Source organism: Cyrtonyx montezumae, unplaced genomic scaffold, assembly GCF_038088225.1.
Source record: "Cyrtonyx montezumae isolate F1298 unplaced genomic scaffold, pur_monq_1.0 scaffold_4, whole genome shotgun sequence".
In the NCBI taxonomy this organism is placed as follows: domain Eukaryota; kingdom Metazoa; phylum Chordata; class Aves; order Galliformes; family Odontophoridae; genus Cyrtonyx; species Cyrtonyx montezumae.
This window is the reverse complement of record NW_027072045.1, coordinates 5,091,446-5,110,718: the sequence shown is the minus strand read 5'-3', so window position 1 is coordinate 5,110,718 and position 19,273 is coordinate 5,091,446. Positions and strand designations below refer to the sequence as shown.

The 19,273-nt window shown below is 42.3% G+C and overlaps 1 protein-coding gene across 2 annotated transcripts in view; it reads left to right on the top strand.

The window, feature by feature from the left end:
* Positions 1 to 1,265: 1,265 nt before the first annotated feature.
* The window catches only part of GRK5 (G protein-coupled receptor kinase 5), a 213,834-nt gene continuing 195,826 nt past the window's right edge, over positions 1,266 to 19,273 (top strand). For both annotated transcript variants that reach the window (XR_010622786.1, XM_065746392.1), the window contains exon 1: positions 1,266 to 1,563. Coding sequence is in view for 1 of the 2 variants with exons in the window: in XM_065746392.1 (XP_065602464.1) it covers positions 1,512 to 1,563 (52 nt within the window). In the remaining variant the exon portion in view is untranslated. The remainder of the gene's footprint in view (positions 1,564 to 19,273) is intronic.

Sequence of the window (19,273 nt, the reverse complement as noted above, 5' to 3'; positions counted from 1 at the left end):
TCTGATGCTGGTGTTGTCCTTTCGATGACCATTAGTGGAAGGTTGCAGTGATGTGGAATGCTCTTATAACCCGAGCATAATTTGCTCGTCTCACAAGCGAGCATCAGTCCTTGCACAGAAGCAGCCAGATAGCATGCAGGGCAGACACCCTTTAGGAACCTCATCTCTATGCTCAGGCTCTGGTTTCCAGGAAGCAATTTTTTCCCTCAAGAATTATTTAATCAGAGAAAAATCTTCCGGTACTTAGAGACACAACTGCTGTTGTATAGAAACTGGCATTACAGAGGAAGTAGCCACAACACGGTGTGACTACCAGAGGGTGAATATTTTCTGAAGCAAAGTAGAGAGAGCAGGGAATATGGTGCACAGCAGCGTCCTGGCTGGAATAGTACCGAGGTTCCCCACCTTTGATGCTCACGGAAGGCATTAATTGTAGCTATACTACCCTCACGTCCAAGGCATTGTCCATTCAGTGCATTTATTGTTTCTTTTCTGTGCCGAGAAAACGCACTCAGTAGCAGTTTGCAAGTCCTGCCATTGCAGGTCACTTCTGTCTGCCTGTAGAAAGAAAATGATCAGACCAAAAGAAAGGAAAGAAAGAAAGAAAAAAGCAGGAAAAAAAGCCCCGAAGTACTGTCTGTGTTCCCCTAACAGGAAGCTGCAGTCTATTCCATTTTCTCCGCACGGGTTTAATCAATGCAGGGCTGATGGGGGAAGACTGTTGGTGAGAGCAATGGGTCGTTTTTATTCCGCTCGCTTTGCCTGAGCTGCTGAACGTTCTATCGATCCACCTCGTTGCCAGGAAAACCAGAATCACGCTGACACGAGCATCTGCCTCGCACGGGCAGAAGATTTACGCTGTAGCCTGGCGCTTAAAAACAACTTTCCCCAAAACGGCGGATGTCTCGAGCAACCTCTCACGGGGATGAGATCCCCTAAAGACGGCGCGGGGCAGCGCGGCAGGGTCCGGCCGAGCCCCGCGCCGCTGGGTGGCGCTCCGCACCCGGCCGAGCTCCGCGCCTCCCCCCGCCCGCCCGCACAGCTCCGCTCCCCGCCGCGCTGCGCCCCGCGGAGCTCCCCCCGCCCCGCGGAGCTCCCCCAGGGGCTGCCCCCGGCCGGGCTGCGCTGCCGGCCCCCAGCCCGCACGTCCCGGCGTTCCCGGCTCCGCGGAGCCGGCGGCGGGGGATGGCGCCTGCGCGGGGCTGCGGGGCCGCTCGGTGGTGCCACACCCCCGGGGGAGGGAGGCAGGAGAACCCGAGCTCTCAAACCGCCGGGGAGGCGGCGGGGCGGAGGATGGAGTAGCGGGGCGAGGCGCCGAGGGAGCAGATAGCGCGGGGAGCGCCGCCTCCGCCCGGCTGAAGCTCTGCGGGCGGAGGAGAGGGAGGAAGGGATCATGCAAGGGGGGCTAGCGCGCTAGGGGCAGGAGCGGATGGTCGCCCGGAGGCTCCGCACTTAGGGAGCGTGACGTCCTGCTGCCGTGCCGCCGCTACCTACGCTGCCCGAGCTCGTCAATGGAGCTGGAAAACATCGTTGCTAACACCGTTTTGCTGAAAGCCAGGGAAGGTGAGAGAGCGGCGGGAGGGAGCCGGAGCATCCCCGGCACGGGCGGCCCTCCGGCTGCGGGGTGCGGGAGGTGGGGGCTGAGCGCCGGTCCCGGCGGCGGCTGTCGGGGTCCATGTGGCGGAGCTGGCGCTGGGAAAGGCTTCTCTGAACCGGAGCCTCGCTTCCAAGGGAAGGATCGATTTCCCCCCGCTGCGAGGAGGTTTGGGAAAGGAAGCGAGCGAGATTGCGGAGATTACAATATTCGCCCATCTCTTCCTTCCCCCTTCCCGCTGCCCCCCCTCAAATCTGGTCCCACAGATTGTGCTATTTCAGCGTCTATTGTTAAAGGTCAGCTGCAGATGCATTCATTCAAAAGGGCTTAGCAAATCTGCAAATAGCTTTCCGCGCTGTGTGATGAGACCGGCGGGATCGTATCGCTCCAGCGTACCGTCATTGCCTTATTCGGCGTTATTAGGTGATACCGTGTTGCCGCAAACATGCCCATTGTTGAGAGCTGCCCGTCCCCAGCCCGCTCCGTACGGAGCCGGGGCTGAGCACCGAGCCGCGGGCGCCCGGCGCTGCCCGTGGGATGCTCCGGGACTGCGGGAGCCGCCGGCACGCCGCAACCGCACCGTACACCTGAAAAAACGCGCCGGGATCGCGGTTACACGGCGGCGATGGGCTCCGACAGCCCACGGAAAAGCCGCGAGCCCCGGGGCGAAGCCCGGCAGCTCACGGGCGCTTCCTCCCCGCCGCCACTCGTGGGAGCGTGGCGTCCCCCGGGCGCTGCCTGTACCCAGGGGTCGCAGCGGGGCAGCCTCTGGGCCCGGAGCATCCCCCGGCTGCGGGCAGCGCCACGCACCAGCGTCTGACGCTTGCAGCATCGCTGCCAGGAGGTGAGCGCTTTCTGACGCCTGTAGCTCTTCTTTTTTTTTTTTTTTTTTTCCCTTCATTTTTACATCTTTTGCTCTTTAAAATTAGCTTTTTTTTTTTTTTGCCCCTCCCACCTTTTGTTGCAACTTCTGTCACCTGAAAGCACTTTTAGTTGAGTGTTGGATGCAGTAAAACCTGCACCTGATTTTATTTCACTCTGGAGCGCCAGTGGGGTGGGTGTCAGATTTGAGGCTGGGGATGTGCAAGTGAAGCAGTGCTGGTTTTGTAAAAGAGAGCGTACCAGTAGTGTTCCCCTGGAGTGATCCCTTTGTTGGGAAAAATAGTTCAAATGGTACAACAGTGTTTATATAACTCATGGGGTGTTGAACTTGGGAGGCTTAGCTAAAGAGTAAAGTCCTGAGATTCTTCAGAAAAAAACTCTGCTATAAATAATAAGGGCAAAGGTATTTTTCCGTGGAGCAGACCAGTGGGTTATAACTCTGCCTTCTCGTGGATAATCACTGTTTTCTGTTGTCAATACTGTTCAGCATGCAATTGTTCCTAGCAGCAACGTAGCACTGGTTTAGATTTCAGAAGACTTTACGAATACTTTAAAGGACTGGTATTAATTACAAGTATTGTGTGGTGTTTTCTGAGGGCCAATATTTTGCGTGCAATTTTAAATATGACACTCGATTTCTATGGCCTTCTTCTGCCATTTTCAGCAAGATGGTAACAGGGATGTCAGTACTGTGTTCAAGTTGTACTAAAGAAGCTGTCAGCTATCTCCCGAATGGCCGAGCTTTATCAGGATGTATTGCAAACTGTATTCCAACTATCCTAAGTGTGAATGAAGTTCCAACCACTTTTTCTCTTTTTGGAGACCTGATGCATGTTTATCTTTAAACTCTTTTACTTTTTGAGGGATGGAAGAAGTAATTCTTTTTTTTTTTTGTTTGTTTGTTTCTTTGAAATGAAGAAAGAATTAATGAAGAGTTGTCTACCCAGCATCACTCAGCTAGGGGTCTTAGCCATGTGTCTCCAAGGTTTTACTTACTGCATATAAGCTTCTGTGAGTAAAATGTTCTTAAAATTTGGGAGGGATATTATAAGTACGTGTTGTTACAGATGGTCTTCAATGAGCTGTCCATCTTCTCCAAGAGTAAAATCAAATTAATATATTGAAGATTGTGGTATCTGAAATAAGTTAGTTCCAGATCCTGCAGACTCTGTGGGTAGGTGTAGCTGGCTGAGCATGAAGCCATGGCCAAGTATGCACATTTCCACTTGTGAAGTCAAAAGCAATCTTTGCTCAGCTAAGTGGTTGTTGGTGCCTGCAGTGTGATATTTAATGTCAAAAGAAGCAAAAGAATGAGATCCATTCTGCAGACATTAGTTAAAAATGAAAGTTTTATCACGGTTGCAAAGGGAGACACAAACCCAATATTGGCATTAAAAAAAAAGAAAATTCAGAATTGTTTCAAAGGGAGGTGCAGGTAGATCTGCAGTGTTAAGACCAGCAGCAAGGATGTTTGTAAAGGCCTCAGAAGTAGGGCTGAGTGACCACCACAAACATTTTCTAGCAAATATTGGTTTAAATTTTGCAACTCATTTGCTTTGGCCACAGAATAGGTATTTCTGTCATCCCTTGTGCAAGTTCCTTTGTGCTTTACTACAGCAATCACCAATGCAAAGTGATTTTTTTTTTTTAGCTGAAATGCTGGGAAGCAAATTTTATAACTATTATACAAATACTTTCACTAGGATCCTGATGATTACAATGAGAAGCACGCCCATTAAACGATGCCATGTGATACGTGAGTAATCTTACTGGAGCAACAAAATGTATTTCACTGAATAATTTCAAGCAGAGAACAAATTTCAGGAAACTGTCATCTGTTTGCAGAATATAATGTTTCTGAGATACACATGTAAGTTACATGTACTCAGGGATCTACTGGTCTAAGCACAGGAAAAAAAGATGGAGTTTTATTGCATTTCAAAGTTCATTTGTAATTTACTATGAATAAATTTGCTGCTTCCTCAATTATCGTTTCTCATGTAAAATCCCATTACACAAATGGCCAGTCCCTTTTAGGACTCAGTAGAAAATGTATCTGTTTTAATTACAGGACCAAGTAGGTGTTTAGAACCATATCTTGTTGCCTACAGAAGAGAATAAGCAGAAGAGGGAAAACAAGAAAGATGAAAATCATAAAAAGAACAGCAGAACAATAACAACTGCAGTAATTTCAAGTTTAATAAGAACCCCGTACTGTGAGGTGGTGAAACATTTATTTGAATCTTTTCATGAGCCTTCTTGTTTCTGAGTCTCATCAATCATGTCTGAGAACCAAGCTGCTGAATGTGGATCCAGGCTCAAGGATGAGTCTCAGTTCACTTTCCCAGTGTAAAACTGTTTGGTAGAGGGTCTCATCAGATCTGAGGGGCTGTGGAGAGACCAAGGACTCTCCCAAAATTTCAGTGCAACTTCAGCAGTCCTAACAAAGAAAAGCTTTAAAACAGATCAATACAGTCATGAATCTAACCCTGCCTGTCAAAAGCAATAAGCTGCTGAAAGACAAGTAATCAAGAGGCTGATGATTATACTGTAATGTTTGTATGAAAAACAGATAATATGGTCAGACAAGCGTGGCCAAGGCATGGTGATTTTTCTAGGTACTCTTTATCTTGATCTATTGCTTTCTAGCTGTAGCATCAGTTTTCTTGCATGTAATCTGCCACTTCTCTGCATGTTATTTTTTTCATAGACAAGCTGAAATACATTTTAAAACCCAAATGGAACTTGGCTTTAATAAATACCCAGATCCCTACAAACAAATGCACAAAAAATAATAATAAAAAAACCATGAAGAAACAAAACAAACAACCCCCCCAGTTCCCACTGCTTTAAAGTTTTAGTGATAACTGTATTAGTCATCAGGATTATTAGTCTTGAAACAGCCGATTTGGATCACAGAATGGCTTGGGTTGGAAGGGATCTCAAAGCCCATCTGATTCCAACCCTCCCCATTGGCAGGGTTGCCATCCACTAGATTAAGCTGCTGTGTGCCCCACTCAACCTAGTCTTGAGTGCCTCCAGGGATGGAGTATCCACAACTTCTTTGGGCAGCCAGTGCATCACCACGCTCTGAGTAAAGAATTTCTTCCTAACATCCAATCTAAGTCTCACCTCTTTTAGTTTGAAGCCGTTCCCACTTGTCCTATCACTATCAGTTTGTGTAAGAAGTTATTCCCCTTCCTGCTTTTAAGCTCCCTTCAAGTACTGGAAGGCTGCAGTGAGGTGTCCCCAGAGCCTTCTCTTCTCCAAGCTAAGCAAGTACAACTCCTTCAACCTTTTCTCATAGGTGAGGTTCTCAGGCCTTTGTGGCCTTCTGGACCCACTCCAACAGCTCGACATCTTTCTTGTGCTGGGGGTGCAGCAGTAGTACAGGTTACCACCTGGTTATTCACGAGGGTAGAGTAGAGGGGTCAGTCACCTCCTGTGCCCTGCTAGCCACCCTTCTTTTGATGCAGCCCAGGATGCTGTTGGTATTCTGGGCTGTAAGTGCGTGTTGCTGGCTCACATCCAGCTTTTCATCCACCAGAGCCTCCAAGACTTTCTTGGCAGGGCTGCTCTCAATGAATTCTTCTCCCAGTCTGTACTCATCTCTGGGATTGCCATGACCTGTGTGCAACACCTCGTGCTTGTTGAACTTCACCAGATTTATGTGGGCACACTTAGATTTCTGAAGTGCAGACTTTCATGTGTAAACCTGATAAAAGGAAAAAGCTTGCAGCAACTAAAATGCAATAATATATATATATTTCCTGTTTAAATAGGCTTGGATTCTAGAACTTGCTCATGGCCTTTGATCAGCCAAAAGGGGCAACATTCCTTCATATATCTCAAAGTTTTTTGAGGACTGTGCACTGATGCCATATAACACACAAAATGTGCCTGCTTTTTAAATTGCTGTATTTTTAGCTTGCTTTTGCAGGATGATCACAGGAGTGATTTGTGCATGTCCTTATTGGCAAAAGACTAGCTATAAATCCTAAATAAGAAGCGTGATTGCTTTCCAAGAACTTGGCTGCAGAGCAATTGGAAAAAGGGCAATGAAACAATGAAAAGCATATTTTGAAGGGAAGAAGGTGACTATAGCGACAGCCAGAACCCCATGGAGAATATGATTATTGCAGCTTAACTTTAGCAAATTCATTAATCAATGCTTTGAACACAAAATCTGAAGTACAGTCCTGTATCCCTTGACACAAAAACAAATTACTTTGTAAGGAAAATGTTGTCTCTATAAGCAGAGGAAGCTTGCGTGCGGTAACTCAGTTTTTGGAGTTCAAGAGAAATTCTCATCACTGTGATAGCTTAAAGGGAGGAAAAAAATAAAGTACTGAATCAGCTATTACTTCAGATGTGAGAGGGTGCTTTTAAGCTGTAGCTATTTCTTTTTGGGAAAAAAGTAGCCAGAAGAAGTCAGAATATTTCTTTACATTTCTGATCAAGGAAATTCAGAAAACAGGAGTCTTCAGGCCTATGTGAAAAGAATGTCTAAGTCTGAATGACACAGTGATCTCCTTTGATAGAAGGGATGCTTCTGTAGCCATCTGTGGGCTCCCTACTTCTTGTGCAGGGTTCTTCATGGGGCACCACTTTGCAGCTGTGGGCAACACTTCTTGAGATGAGGCAGTGCTTTAGAAACAAGAACTCTTCCAGCCAAACCTCCTTACTACAGCGGGAGGACTATGCCCCTGTGTGTTTGTTGTTGCTGTGTTTCTGTGATGTCATAGTCTAATTGAGATCAATTTTAACGAGTTCATGGGCATTTAAAAGCATACTTATTACTGAGCTATGGCAGTCTCAGGTTAATAACACACAGAAGTCACCAGCTAGTTGGACTTCTAGAACAAATGTTAACTATGGAGGTATGAATAGAGATGCTTATATCTGTTCCATTAACCTCATGTGATCACTCACTTCAACTGCAAAATAATAAATTTTGTTAGAGACTGACTGTATTTGTTTTCAACATGTTCATTTTCTGAACTTACTGCTGAAATTGTCCACACAACAAAGAATTTTCAGTATTTATCCTAAATATAGGCGTAACTTTGTGGCTATATGTAGCTTTCTGTATTAACTAAATATCTGAATATCTGAAGGTGTTGGTGTTAGAGGTGTTCCACCACATGTGTTATCAGGCCAGCAGCAGCTGCACTAAGCTGATGCCTGCATCTTTATGACAAACAACTCTAGGATGAAAGCCACAACTGTGATCTGTCCCTGAGAACTGGGAGCTGTCCCACAGGTGTCTGTGCCTTTGTCACCCACAGCTTAGCATCTGCACTGGCTTGCTTTGAAGGCAACGAAGAGTGAACATCTAAAGAGGAGTGCAGCAGCTCTGATTTTCCTGTTTCTAGGCATTCTGGTACGATGTGTTACTATTTGATCTTCATTTGAAGAAAAAAAAGGAAAAAAAAAACCCACAACAAAACCCAACAATAGAAAAACTTGCATCGTTTTGGTCTTTCCTATGTGAGGATGATCAATTTCCCTTTCCATGCATGGCTCTGCTAGCTAAAATCTGCTGATGAACTCTTTCACAAAATCAAAAGCTGGATATGTGTGTGCTGGGGACTTTGCTGGTAAAGATAGGTTTGAAACTATAACCCTATACTAATAATACTATAACCCTATACTAGACTTGCTACTATGGATGTGCTGCAATCCCAGGGAAGTTGAAATCAAAATGTCAGGAAGCGTGCAGAGTCTTTCTGCTTTTGGAGTGGCAGGTGTATTTTATTGGCTGGTTATCACTATATTTTTAGGCATGTGGCTGATTCTTCTCCTGTACTATTTTTGTGCTAGTGTTACTTCGTGAATGACTTCTGATTTGTATGCTTCCAAAGAAAACTAGTGAAGCTCTAATTCAAGTGCAAGGAGTGGTGCTAAAGTCAATGGGACTATTCTTGTGGATAAAATAACAAATATCCCATCAGGATCCATATCCAAATCATTGGAAAGGTTTAGAAGCAAATGATTTTATCAAAACAGTTGCTGTCTTTATAAAATAGTAGTCAAAACCACACAGGAGTTCCTCTTCTTTTACATGTGATAGGAAGCAGAAGCCTTCTGTTCAGTTTTTCCCAATGAAGATGGGAGCTAATGTACTTCCCTGTGCTCATTAGAAGATTTCCCAGTCTTTACTCCGAAAGTATTATATGAGTTTTTCTGTGTGGCAGTAAGAGAACCAATTGCTCTTCATTTTTACAGGTACATAATCTAAACAGTAACAAGATGACATAATCCTAACATTACTGTAGGACCACAGGATGTGAAATTAAATTTAAAGGCCAGTGAAATTAAGAAGCCTGTAGTTTATTTGTACTTGACTGGATTATTTTGGGAATTATTTTACTTAGAGGATTTAAAAATGCAGACTGCTTTGTGATTAGGCAGGCAACAAAATAAATATTCTAAAGAAAATATTGCAAAGATGATGGATATTCTGTTTATTTAAAGAAAAGTCCATAACCTTAAAGGGAAAGAATGGAACATGGGTGAGGGAAAAGGTGGAGGAGGCTGAGAGGTCTGTAGAGTTGGCTCAGCTGCTCCTAGTTCATAGAACGTCTCTTCAAATATGCTTGAGGGCACTGTCAGAAGCATTTTTCCAAGGAAGATGGACAGGCTGGACTAGAAATACACACAAGTACTCAAGTCTCAATTCTGACCTGGGAGTGAATAATGCAAACAGTATTAATGAAGATAGGGTGGCTGGCTGTCGTCTGGGATGAAAATAGCTAACTTCTCAGTGCCACAGCAAAGACTGAAAAATTTGTATCTCCATCGCTTCCAGTCCTTAGAAGTGTGGTCAGCATCTCTGAGCAGTGCAGGGCTTCCTTGCAGGGACAGCTTGCTTGGGGGTGTTCTGCAAAGCTGAGACCTCCAGGATCACTCTGTTTGATTCAGTAAAGCTACTTTGACAGAACTGAAGTGAAACAAATGATTAGTGACTGTTAGGAAAGTCCTACTCTGTCACTTTGTCCCTTGTCCTCCAGGCATGTTTTCTGTTTTAAACAATTTTGATATTAAAGTGACTCAAATTGTGGGCTTCTCTCTTGAGTTTGTGTTGTTTATTTATTTTTTTTTTTTGCAGCAGCAGCAGCACAAGAAATCTTCTTGACAACTATTCTGATTAAATTTTCCTTATTTTCATCTCATTTTTTCTCATGTAATTCCTTTTGCACAAAGTTTTCATTTTCCTATTGCTCTCTGTTGCTGAGTTTAACAGCTTTTGTTCTCTCTTCCTTCCAGCTGGTCAGCTTGGATGGTGCAAATTTTGTGCAGTCACTCCTCAGGACAAGTTCGTTCCCAACAGTGGCTTCCTAGGAGGTGTGCCTAGGGATGGAACCTGCTGTGCAGGCAGGCTGAATCTGGTCTTCTTCATGGCCCACCACAAAGTCAGGTGAAATAGTTGGCCTAATGTAGAGGGGCCTGGGAAAGAGATGGTACAAGAGGGAATACATCAGGATATTTGCAGTTAGTTTCTGTGAGTGAAGTTGCACATTGAGTTCCCCATTGACCAGAGGTTGCCAAAGAGGCAGTTCATAAGCAATAGCAACAATTTTTGCAGTAGCTGGATATTATATATATTATATAATATTATCTCTTGGGCCCTATTGAATGTGTAATTTCACTATGAGCCTGGCTCTTCCCAGTAGGCTGGGTTTATAATATAAGTTCTAGATGTTTCCTTATGTCTGTACAATACCATATTTGCTTAACTATGCAAAGGATCAGTCTCTGCCTCGTGTGGGTGTGCAGCATGCTGAGTGCTGGGATGCTGTTTGCTAGTTCCCAACAGTCCAGGACCATTCTGCTTTTCCTAGCAGCGTTCTCCCAGTGAATACATTTGTATTGTTTTATTTTCTCTTTGCTGTAGAATTCTAATTTTTTTCTAGACTGCAATTTCTTTTTTGTATTCTTCCCATGTTTAAAATCTTTTTAATCTTCCCATTTTATTTTTCCTGTACTCTGCCTGACAATGCTTCTGAACTTGCTAGATCTTTATTGTACTGTTTAAAACATACTTAACTACTTTGAATTAGACATCACTTTACTGGACATATCTCAGACTTTATGTATTTTCTCCCTTATATTGTCCTTGGTTGTTCTTTGGTCAGTGTTAAGTCTGTGAGACAATACTCCTATATAAAAGAAGTAAAACTTTATTTTACATGCGAATATTATATCCTTTGTGATTCTACAGGAAGTATTTTATTCCAGGGAATGCTTTCAAATTGAGGGAGCCATCTAGTGTGTCATAGGAAAGGGGCTACCTGCCAGGAGAACAGAGAAAACTGTGACGTTTCAGTTGTAATCACTTGGCAGCATCTTCAGAAGGCACTGATGGAGAATCTTGCCTTGAGAGGAGGGGGAAAAAAAAAGGAGAAATGCAGCTGGAAAAATAGAGAAAGGAAGGAAGATATCAGTGATGCCAAGTTTAAACAACCCCAGTGAGTCCTCAGTGATGTTTCTGTCAAAATACCCCTGTAGGCAGTACAAGGAAAGTGACATCTTTAACAAGCAGATGAGCTGGGAAGGATGGATGTTAGGCAAAATCATCATTTAGCCAAGGTTGCCAAAATATAGATATATCCAAGACAGATATTTCATATTGGTACTGTTCATTGCTTGTCATTCTGCTTTCTCTTGCATTTCTGCTATTTTTCTCTTCACTGTTTTTCTTCCTTCTCCTTTTAGGTTTTGTTTCTTACCAAGCATGAAGGTTAGATTGACTGAAATAAATTGAATGAAATTCAATCTGTTTTTTTCCATGTTCAGATCTTTTTATTTATTTTTTTTAGTTCAGTGCTTTGAGTCTCTATGAAGTTGTTTCCCTTTGGTCCAGAGGATTCCACTGATAGGCAGGCTAGAAATCACCTGGGTGATCTTGGTACTTATATGGCAAACTTTTCTCCAGCAAAAATCCAGGAAGTCAGTTTGACTATCTTCTTTTGAGAAGCATGGTGCAGAAATGCAATCATTCACCTTGTGAGTTCTGCAGAGATCATGTTACTTGGGTAACAGTTACTGAAAATTAAGAGAATCTGAACACCCAGCCTTAGTCTTACTGTTAAAGGAAGAATGGTTTTCCAGTGCAACATTTGTATTTGTGCTTCTTTTTTGAAGCACTTTCAGAGAGTTGAGACTATTCTATGAATAAACCCTTTTTATTTCTTCCATAGCAATTCCACGTCTACATTTCATCTCTAAAACATTATTTTGTGTTTTCTGAGGATGCCAAATTATAAATCATACATTGACTGAAAATTATTCATAAAGCATACATCTGGGAATGTCTGTGTTTTGTTTATTTTGCCAGCAGCTAAGTTTTAGGAAGAATTATCCAGATGACTTACATATGATATAAGCTTTGCTCAGTGTTACAGTGCACCTTTCTTGGAGCTCTGTGCTGTTAGTGTGCATCTTCTTTCCCTCTTTGCTCAATGGAAGATAGTGGCTCAGGAATTAAAAAGCAAATGTAAGGTTTCTGGTTTGGAAAGCCAAACCTGTAAGAATACAAATGTGCTCAGAGGGAAGCTGCTTCTTGTCCTGTATCATTGACAGACACTGAATATCAGCAGGTGCTTACAGAAAGATATGCACACAATGACCCTTCCTCAAACCTATATTTTCACCTTCTCACAATAGGAACTACCTGAGTAAACAGTGGTTTTGTACTGTGTTGTTTAATAGAGAAATCCACCCTTCATGAATTTATCTAGTCTTGTTTTTGCCTCAGTCACAGTTTTGGTGGGCACAGTTTCCTGTGGCAGTGAGTTCTGTAATGTAACAAAAGCATGCCAAGTTTCCCTCGTGTGCTTCAAGAGGGACTTCCAGCTGATGCATGACTTATGTTTTGACAACCTCAGAAAGCAGGTATGATGAGAATGTGGTTGTGTCTTGGAAGAGAAAGGAGAGGGATTATCCCCAAATCAATCAAATACTTCTGCTTGTTTTTAACATACTGATTTGGTTGGTTCTGCCTTGATTTCTAGTAGATTGTTCATGATTTTATAACCCTTCATCTTATCCTCTTATCAGCCTTTCTCCAGGCAGAAAGGTTCAAGTCTGCTGTCTTTGTCCCTTTACATTTTCTAATTCTGTATCCTTTTTGAAATGGGTGAAAAAAACTACCCTTGGGTAGTGTGGCACTATGTGGTGCCTGTGCACCACGGACAGTGACATAGTGATGCTGAGCACTTTGTCCTTTGCTCTTTTCATGATTTTTGTTGACTGGATGTTTGTTTTCTCTTTTTCACTGTTGTAAGTGTTCATTACTGGGGACTACTGGCTGCAACCTCAGAAATTTGTCTGCTGAGATGAAATGTTTAATTTCATTTGTTCTGAATACCATGAGTTGTTTTCTTTCATGTGCAAAACTGTGCTGACACAGAATTTCGTCTTTTTTTTTTTCTCCCTATGAGTGATTCAGTACTGGCAACATGTTTCTGCAACTCTTTGCAGGCTGCTTTTGTTACAACTGTCCTGAAGAAATTCATCTTGGCAGAAAATGTCATCTTGTTATTTATCTATTTTCCAGACCATTTATAAATGCACTGAGTAGTCCAAGTCCTATCATAGATCTCTGGCACACCACTGTCTGCCTTGCTTCACTATAAAGTTCTTATCCTTTATTTCCTATCTTGTCAACTATTTCTGACTCACAAGAGGTTCTCTTCTCACAAAACAGTTGACTTTCAACAAAAATTGTTCAGAAACAAGCTTTCAAAAAAAAAAAAAAAAGCCACTTTTGAAAGTTAAGTATATGTGTACTGGACCACAGGTGTTCCAGTATGTTGATGGCATTTCTGTATTGGAGTGTGGGAAAAGACTGGTTGTAGTATCTATCTAGATGTAGTCTAATGAGTTTTGAACAGATGACGATAATCACTTTCCTCAATCTACAGACTCTGTTCATGTTCAAACAGCCCAAGATGTTGCTGGCTTTCTTGCTGCTAGGCATACTGCTGGCTCGTGCTTAGCTTGATGTTTGCTGTACCCCTGGGCCTTTTCAACAGAGCTGCTCTTGGATATTAGAATATCATGTGAGACAGAACTGAAAACGTCACTAAAATCAACCTAAATAACATCCACTGCTCTTCCCTTTGTCCACAAAGCCAGTTGTTTTCTTGAAGAAGGCAGGCAGGCTAGTAAGAAACTTTACTGTTGGTAATTCATGCTGATTGTGCCTAGTCTCCTTTAGGTACCCAGAATATGCTATCAGATGACCCTGTCACTGAAGTAAAATTGACTGACTGTCTTTTTGTCTTTATTGAGTCATAGAGGACCTCTCTGAGTCTCCCCTTCAGAGCTGACAGAGAGCAACTGTGCAGTGTTATCAGTCAGCTCTCAGCTCTCTTGCATTTTTGGATGTAGCCTTTTAGTCCCATCGGTCTGTCTGTGTAGGTCAAGATCAGTTAAGTAATCCCTTATGTGCTGCTAGTAGATCTTTCCTTTCTTGATCCAAAGAGTGAGGTGGGAGACCTTGTCAGTGAAAGCTATGGCAAACAGGGCGTTCACTTTTTCTACAGTGAAATGTTACAGTTATCATGCTTGTGATAATCTGCTTTAGTCATAGTTTCCAACAGTTTGCTTATCTCAGAAGTCAAACTGACTCCTCTGTTTTTTACCATAGTCACCCCTAGACTTGTGTTCTAGAAAGAAGGACTCTACGTAGAGTCCTATTCTCCCACTCTTGACAGAGACTTTGGGAAGTCAGTTATCAATCCATATCTCACCATTCTGTCTCTGCTCTGTTCATAGTAATGAATGTTCTTTGCCAGATGAATTTGGCTTCACAGATGAACAGTAATCATTCAGAGGCCCTTATACTGGAAACTGTAGAGCACAAAGCGTCATCACTGCTCACACAACCAAGCAAAGCTTGGAAGTAAACTGAGCAGCTGCAGATGTTCAGATGTTGAAGATATCCTAATTTTTTGATATTTCTGTTGACCTGATCTAAATACTTCAAGCCTCCAGCATCATTTTCTCTGGATGTACCTCAAGGATTTTCATTCTGTCTAGCAGTGGAATTCATGTCTTTTCAAATGGACGGATGGGCAAATTTGTCTCAAGGAGGAGCATTTTCTAGCCAAGGTACAGTGATGAGACAGCATATCTTGTACAACTGTCAGACTGCTTGGACTGAAGCAAGACCTACTTGCCCAAACTTTGACTACAACTAGCTTGATCTAGAGGTGGAGAAGAAAAGCTAAAATCTGTGAAGGAGAAATGTTGGAATTTGCCAGCTGATGGCAGTATTCGAAGGAGCCATCCCTATGACGTCTGATGATTGGTCAAAAAATCAAAGTTGCACGAAGAACTGAAAGAAAAGATTCCAGGTGAACATGGTTAAAATGGACAGTGTTGGTATCTACCGGTAAGAGCTGACACTCTGAAGCTGTCTGTAAGGTCAGCAATCACTTGTAATGCCACTGAGGGTTGTGATATGTTCCAGTAGGCTTGGCCACAATCTGCTTAAAAAAAATAAACATAAAGCAAGTCTCCCCCAAATCCAGCTAATCCTGTGGAAGGGAAAATAAGTTTTGGATAATTATTCCTCTATAGTCTTTGTACATTAAATACTTGCCTCTGTTCCTGCTGATGACAGATGTATGAAGCCCAGGACCAAAGTCTTTCATCAGACAGGCTAATGTGACATCTCTATCAGGCTGCAGGATGTTTGTTGTTTTGGCTAATGCAGTTCTCCAGCTGAAATATGGGTTTTTTTTCTGTGAAAAGACTACAAAGTGACAAACTTTGATGGAGTCATGATATTGTTTTCTTTTCCCTTTTTGGGATGCTGTTTGCCTTCAGCTCTCACGGGGATTGCATCTCTTTTCCTGTATGCCATAAGTATTCAAAGTGTAGAATGGCTGCCAATGTGAGCAGCACAGGTATGAGCCATGCTCCTAAGTCTCTTGTGGTCACCACTGAAAACAGATTGTCTAAAAATAACAGCACAATGTGACTGCACAGCACTTCTGTGCTTTATGTTGCTTTTAGTTAAAGTTGCTAATATTTTGTTCTTGCTCATTAGCAGATTACAGGGTGGATAATACCAGGACACTAGGATAAGTAAGTAAATTCTGGCTCCATTAACTTAGTTGGGAAAGGAGATAGAGGAATATGTTATTTCTTGAGTGACCTCTCTAAGGCTTCCTTGTGGTTGTTGGTATAAACAAACTGGTAATTGGAAATTTTAGAATAAATAAAAGGCAGCTTTTAAAGATCTGTGTATGTGCTCCGTGAATGAACCTTCCAAAATGAAGCTCAAATCTATATGCTATAAATCCTTTGCAAGGGAATTGTTTGCTCAAATGTATTCAAACATTTACCAGCTGTGTGAAGGCATGAAGCTTCTTTGGAAGCCCAGAAATATTTCCAAAGGTGAAGACAGAGTGTGCTTTTGCTCAGGGTCTGTGTTATAAGTGTTCAAAGTAAGTTATCGATTTCTATTTCTATTTCATTTTTTACATACAGTGAGCAGAGAAGAAATTCAAATGAAGAGTGAAATATCGGACATCAGACTGTTTGTTAAAATGTGTGTTCTGTGTAAGAGCCAAACGGGGTAGACCTGGTGTGTTAGGGCTAGAGACAGAGGAGGGCAGGCTCCAAGGCTTTGATCCTTGCACTTGGTTAAGCTCAGTGCTTGAGGTTATCACTCAGATGTTGGGATACATCCTCATGTTTCTGAAGGACAATCACAGAAAGGTTGTGACTCCCTGTGAATCTGTTAGTGCAGGTGCAATTTGCAAGCTGAAGATGCCATCCCATAAACACTAAAGCGGGTAAACGCACTTCAGATGCGAATAGTCCCATAAGGTGAACAATTTGTTGACACAGGCAATTTAAGCAATTGCTCATCAGTGAAAGTAAATGGTTCACATCCTCAGCTCTAACTCCTTGTGCAGTGAAAGTCACATTTTGTATAAGTACTTGGAGGGCCTGGCACCTAATTCTGGCAAATGATCCTAAGAAGACCGTTTTAAAGGGGATTTTGCTATTTCCATTAAGCAGATGAGGAGATTTGCAGACACTTCTCTTCGCTAACATAGATCTGCACTGTTACCATTGGATTTTTTAATCTGGGTTGATTGCAAATCACAATGAATGCATTCTTAAGAACCACAACAACAGATGCATTAACTACTCTAATATCCCTGCAGATGAAGTTTTATTTGATCTTAGTTCATCTGGAAGAAGAAGCTGATTTTTAGTATTGTGCAATTTTGCATGGGAGTTAAGAATCTTTATGTCTTACTGTTTTCTTCTGAGGGGGGGAAGAGGGAGGGCAACAGTTTGTCAGGAATCAGTTGTTTCGATTTAAGAGAATGGGAGAAAATGGCATCTTCCATGAAATGTATATTTTTATTAAAGTCTGATACTGTGACAAATAGTTTAGACTTCATTTTTGGTATGTAAGCAGAGCAATCCTGCTGAGATTTGTGTGCACTGTGAAGATTAATGAAATACACTTTATAAAGACAGGCAATGATTCACTGAGTAAAAATAGGCAACATCTTAAAGGGCTTATAAACACAGCTATTAATTTTAGGACTAAAATCTTATATTCTTTTTTTGTCTTAGTTTGAGAAAAATGCCACTGAACTCTGTGGCACTATTTGGTGGGTACAAGCATCTCTTAGATTTTAAAAGTGGCCACAGTTGCATTTTTGCTTGCATGTTTTATCCATCCTCTGAAATCTCTTTATGATATTTTTACTGTATGAAATATTCATCTCTTCCGTTTTCAGCCATCCTCTTTACCACAAGCCCTCCTTAATACATTTGCTGCAGTCTGTTAGCAATAGCAATTACAAAAGGAGCCTCAGTGATCACGCTCCTCCTTTTCTACCTTCCTACCTCAGGATTTTGCAGTCTAGAAAGTACTCCTTGGTGTGAGTCACTAAATAGATCTTGTGATTTATTTTTTGCAGTGTTGATTGTGCTTAAGGCTTAGTCTGCTGCTGCACTTCACTCTTGATTTGAAGGAAAGGGAATGACTTTCCTTTTTTCTCACAAAACCTCAGGTCTTGTAATTTTTAATCATTCTTTTTGGTATCAGAGAGCAGCTTTCTTTGTCTTGTTACAATATTGTGGTGATCTTCCCAGCAGCTTCTGTTTTGGTCTTCTGCATGAACTCTTGTGTTTTCTTTCAAAAGAAGAAAGCTACAGAATTTGAGCAAGAGCTGAAGGCTCAATGGTACGACATTTTCCTTAATGGAACACACCATTATTTTCTGTTGAGCCCACAGGCCACGAGTTACTTCCTTTTTAAGGTGAAAGCTCAAATAGCCATATTTGGGTGCCAGCTCCTTTTGCCTGTGACAAATGAGCTCGCCAATGAGGTGAGCACAGAGATCACAAATACAGTTTGTTGCCACCTGTCTGTATGAGCTGGAGAAAGCAGGCAACATGGCAGCGTGGAGACAGAAAGAAGCTCACAGGTGGATAGACAGAAGTCAGAAAACATGATTAGGAGTGCAGATTTGCCAATGCTGGTGATGCTGCAGCACAGATGTATGCTTTTGCCCTTCTTGGCTGTGGGGAGATGTGTCCTCCTGGGGGATCATCACCCACCTGACAGGCTGGGCAGCAGGCTGTACCTGGCTGTGGGAGAATTTCAGCAGCTCACTTTGCCCTTTTGCAAAACAAACTTAACTTTGAAGCCCTGTCTTACACCTGATGTTCTTTAAAACACTAAATGTGTCTTCATTCCTTTGGGAAGTGGGCAGTCACAGCTAAAGTGATAGAATGATGTGAAAACATAGTCTTTTTGTTCTCTCAACCCTTATATTTCATGCTGTTACTGTTTTTGCAATTACTTTATTTTTACACTAAAGACAAGAATCCATTAATTTGTTCTTTGTACAGTAACCTGCCTGTAGGAAGGTATCACACCAATATCTGGGTATTTAAAAAGTGTAAGTGAATGCCTGGACTTCCATGACAAAATCTGAAACAACTGGCATAAACCTAATGGCAGTGTGCCCCCAGGCTCTGCCTTGCTTTTAAAAGCAAAGCAGTGCTTTTGGACAAGCAGATTCCTTACCAGAGGTGTTGCATCTCACGAGTGTTGCAACGTAGTGAGATGTGATGGGAATTTCCAGCGGGACCTGAGCCACACTTGTGATGTCATTTCTAAATGTTCCCATCTGTAGCTGTCTAAGTCTGCACGGTGTTACTGTGCGTGTTTTTCATGAGGATATAATAGAGTCACAAGGACATGGTATATTCTGGTTCTAGGGTGGGAGCAGGCCACTGAGCACCATTTCGGGATGTGCACAGCACAACTGCCATGGCAGGTTTTGTTTTCTTACCTTGCAAGTCATAGTAGATGAGGCTGGAGAGTAGGAGAATAATCTCTGCCACCAGTTTGCTTTGCACATCTGAGTCAACTTCATGATCTCTGATGGTCAGAACCTCTGAAACAGACTTGTACACTGAACTCAAAGACCTAGTGAAGTGAGTGTTGGTGCAGGTGTTTATGTTAATGGAAAACATAGAGTATTCACTTAAATTCCCTTCTGTTGTAGAGCTGTATGGTGGGCTTTTTTATTTCTTGTTTGTGTATAAATCAGCATATTTCATTTGCTTTGTAGTAATTTTTAATACATGGATCAGTGTATTTTACAGTAACTTGCCCTAATTATTCAGGAATCATCCCCTAGTTAATTGCTATGACTAATTTTTCAGCTTGGCTCTTTTATTAGCTGTGCCATGTAAGGAAGTAAAAAATGCATGTCATCATTAATTATCTTACAGAGCAAT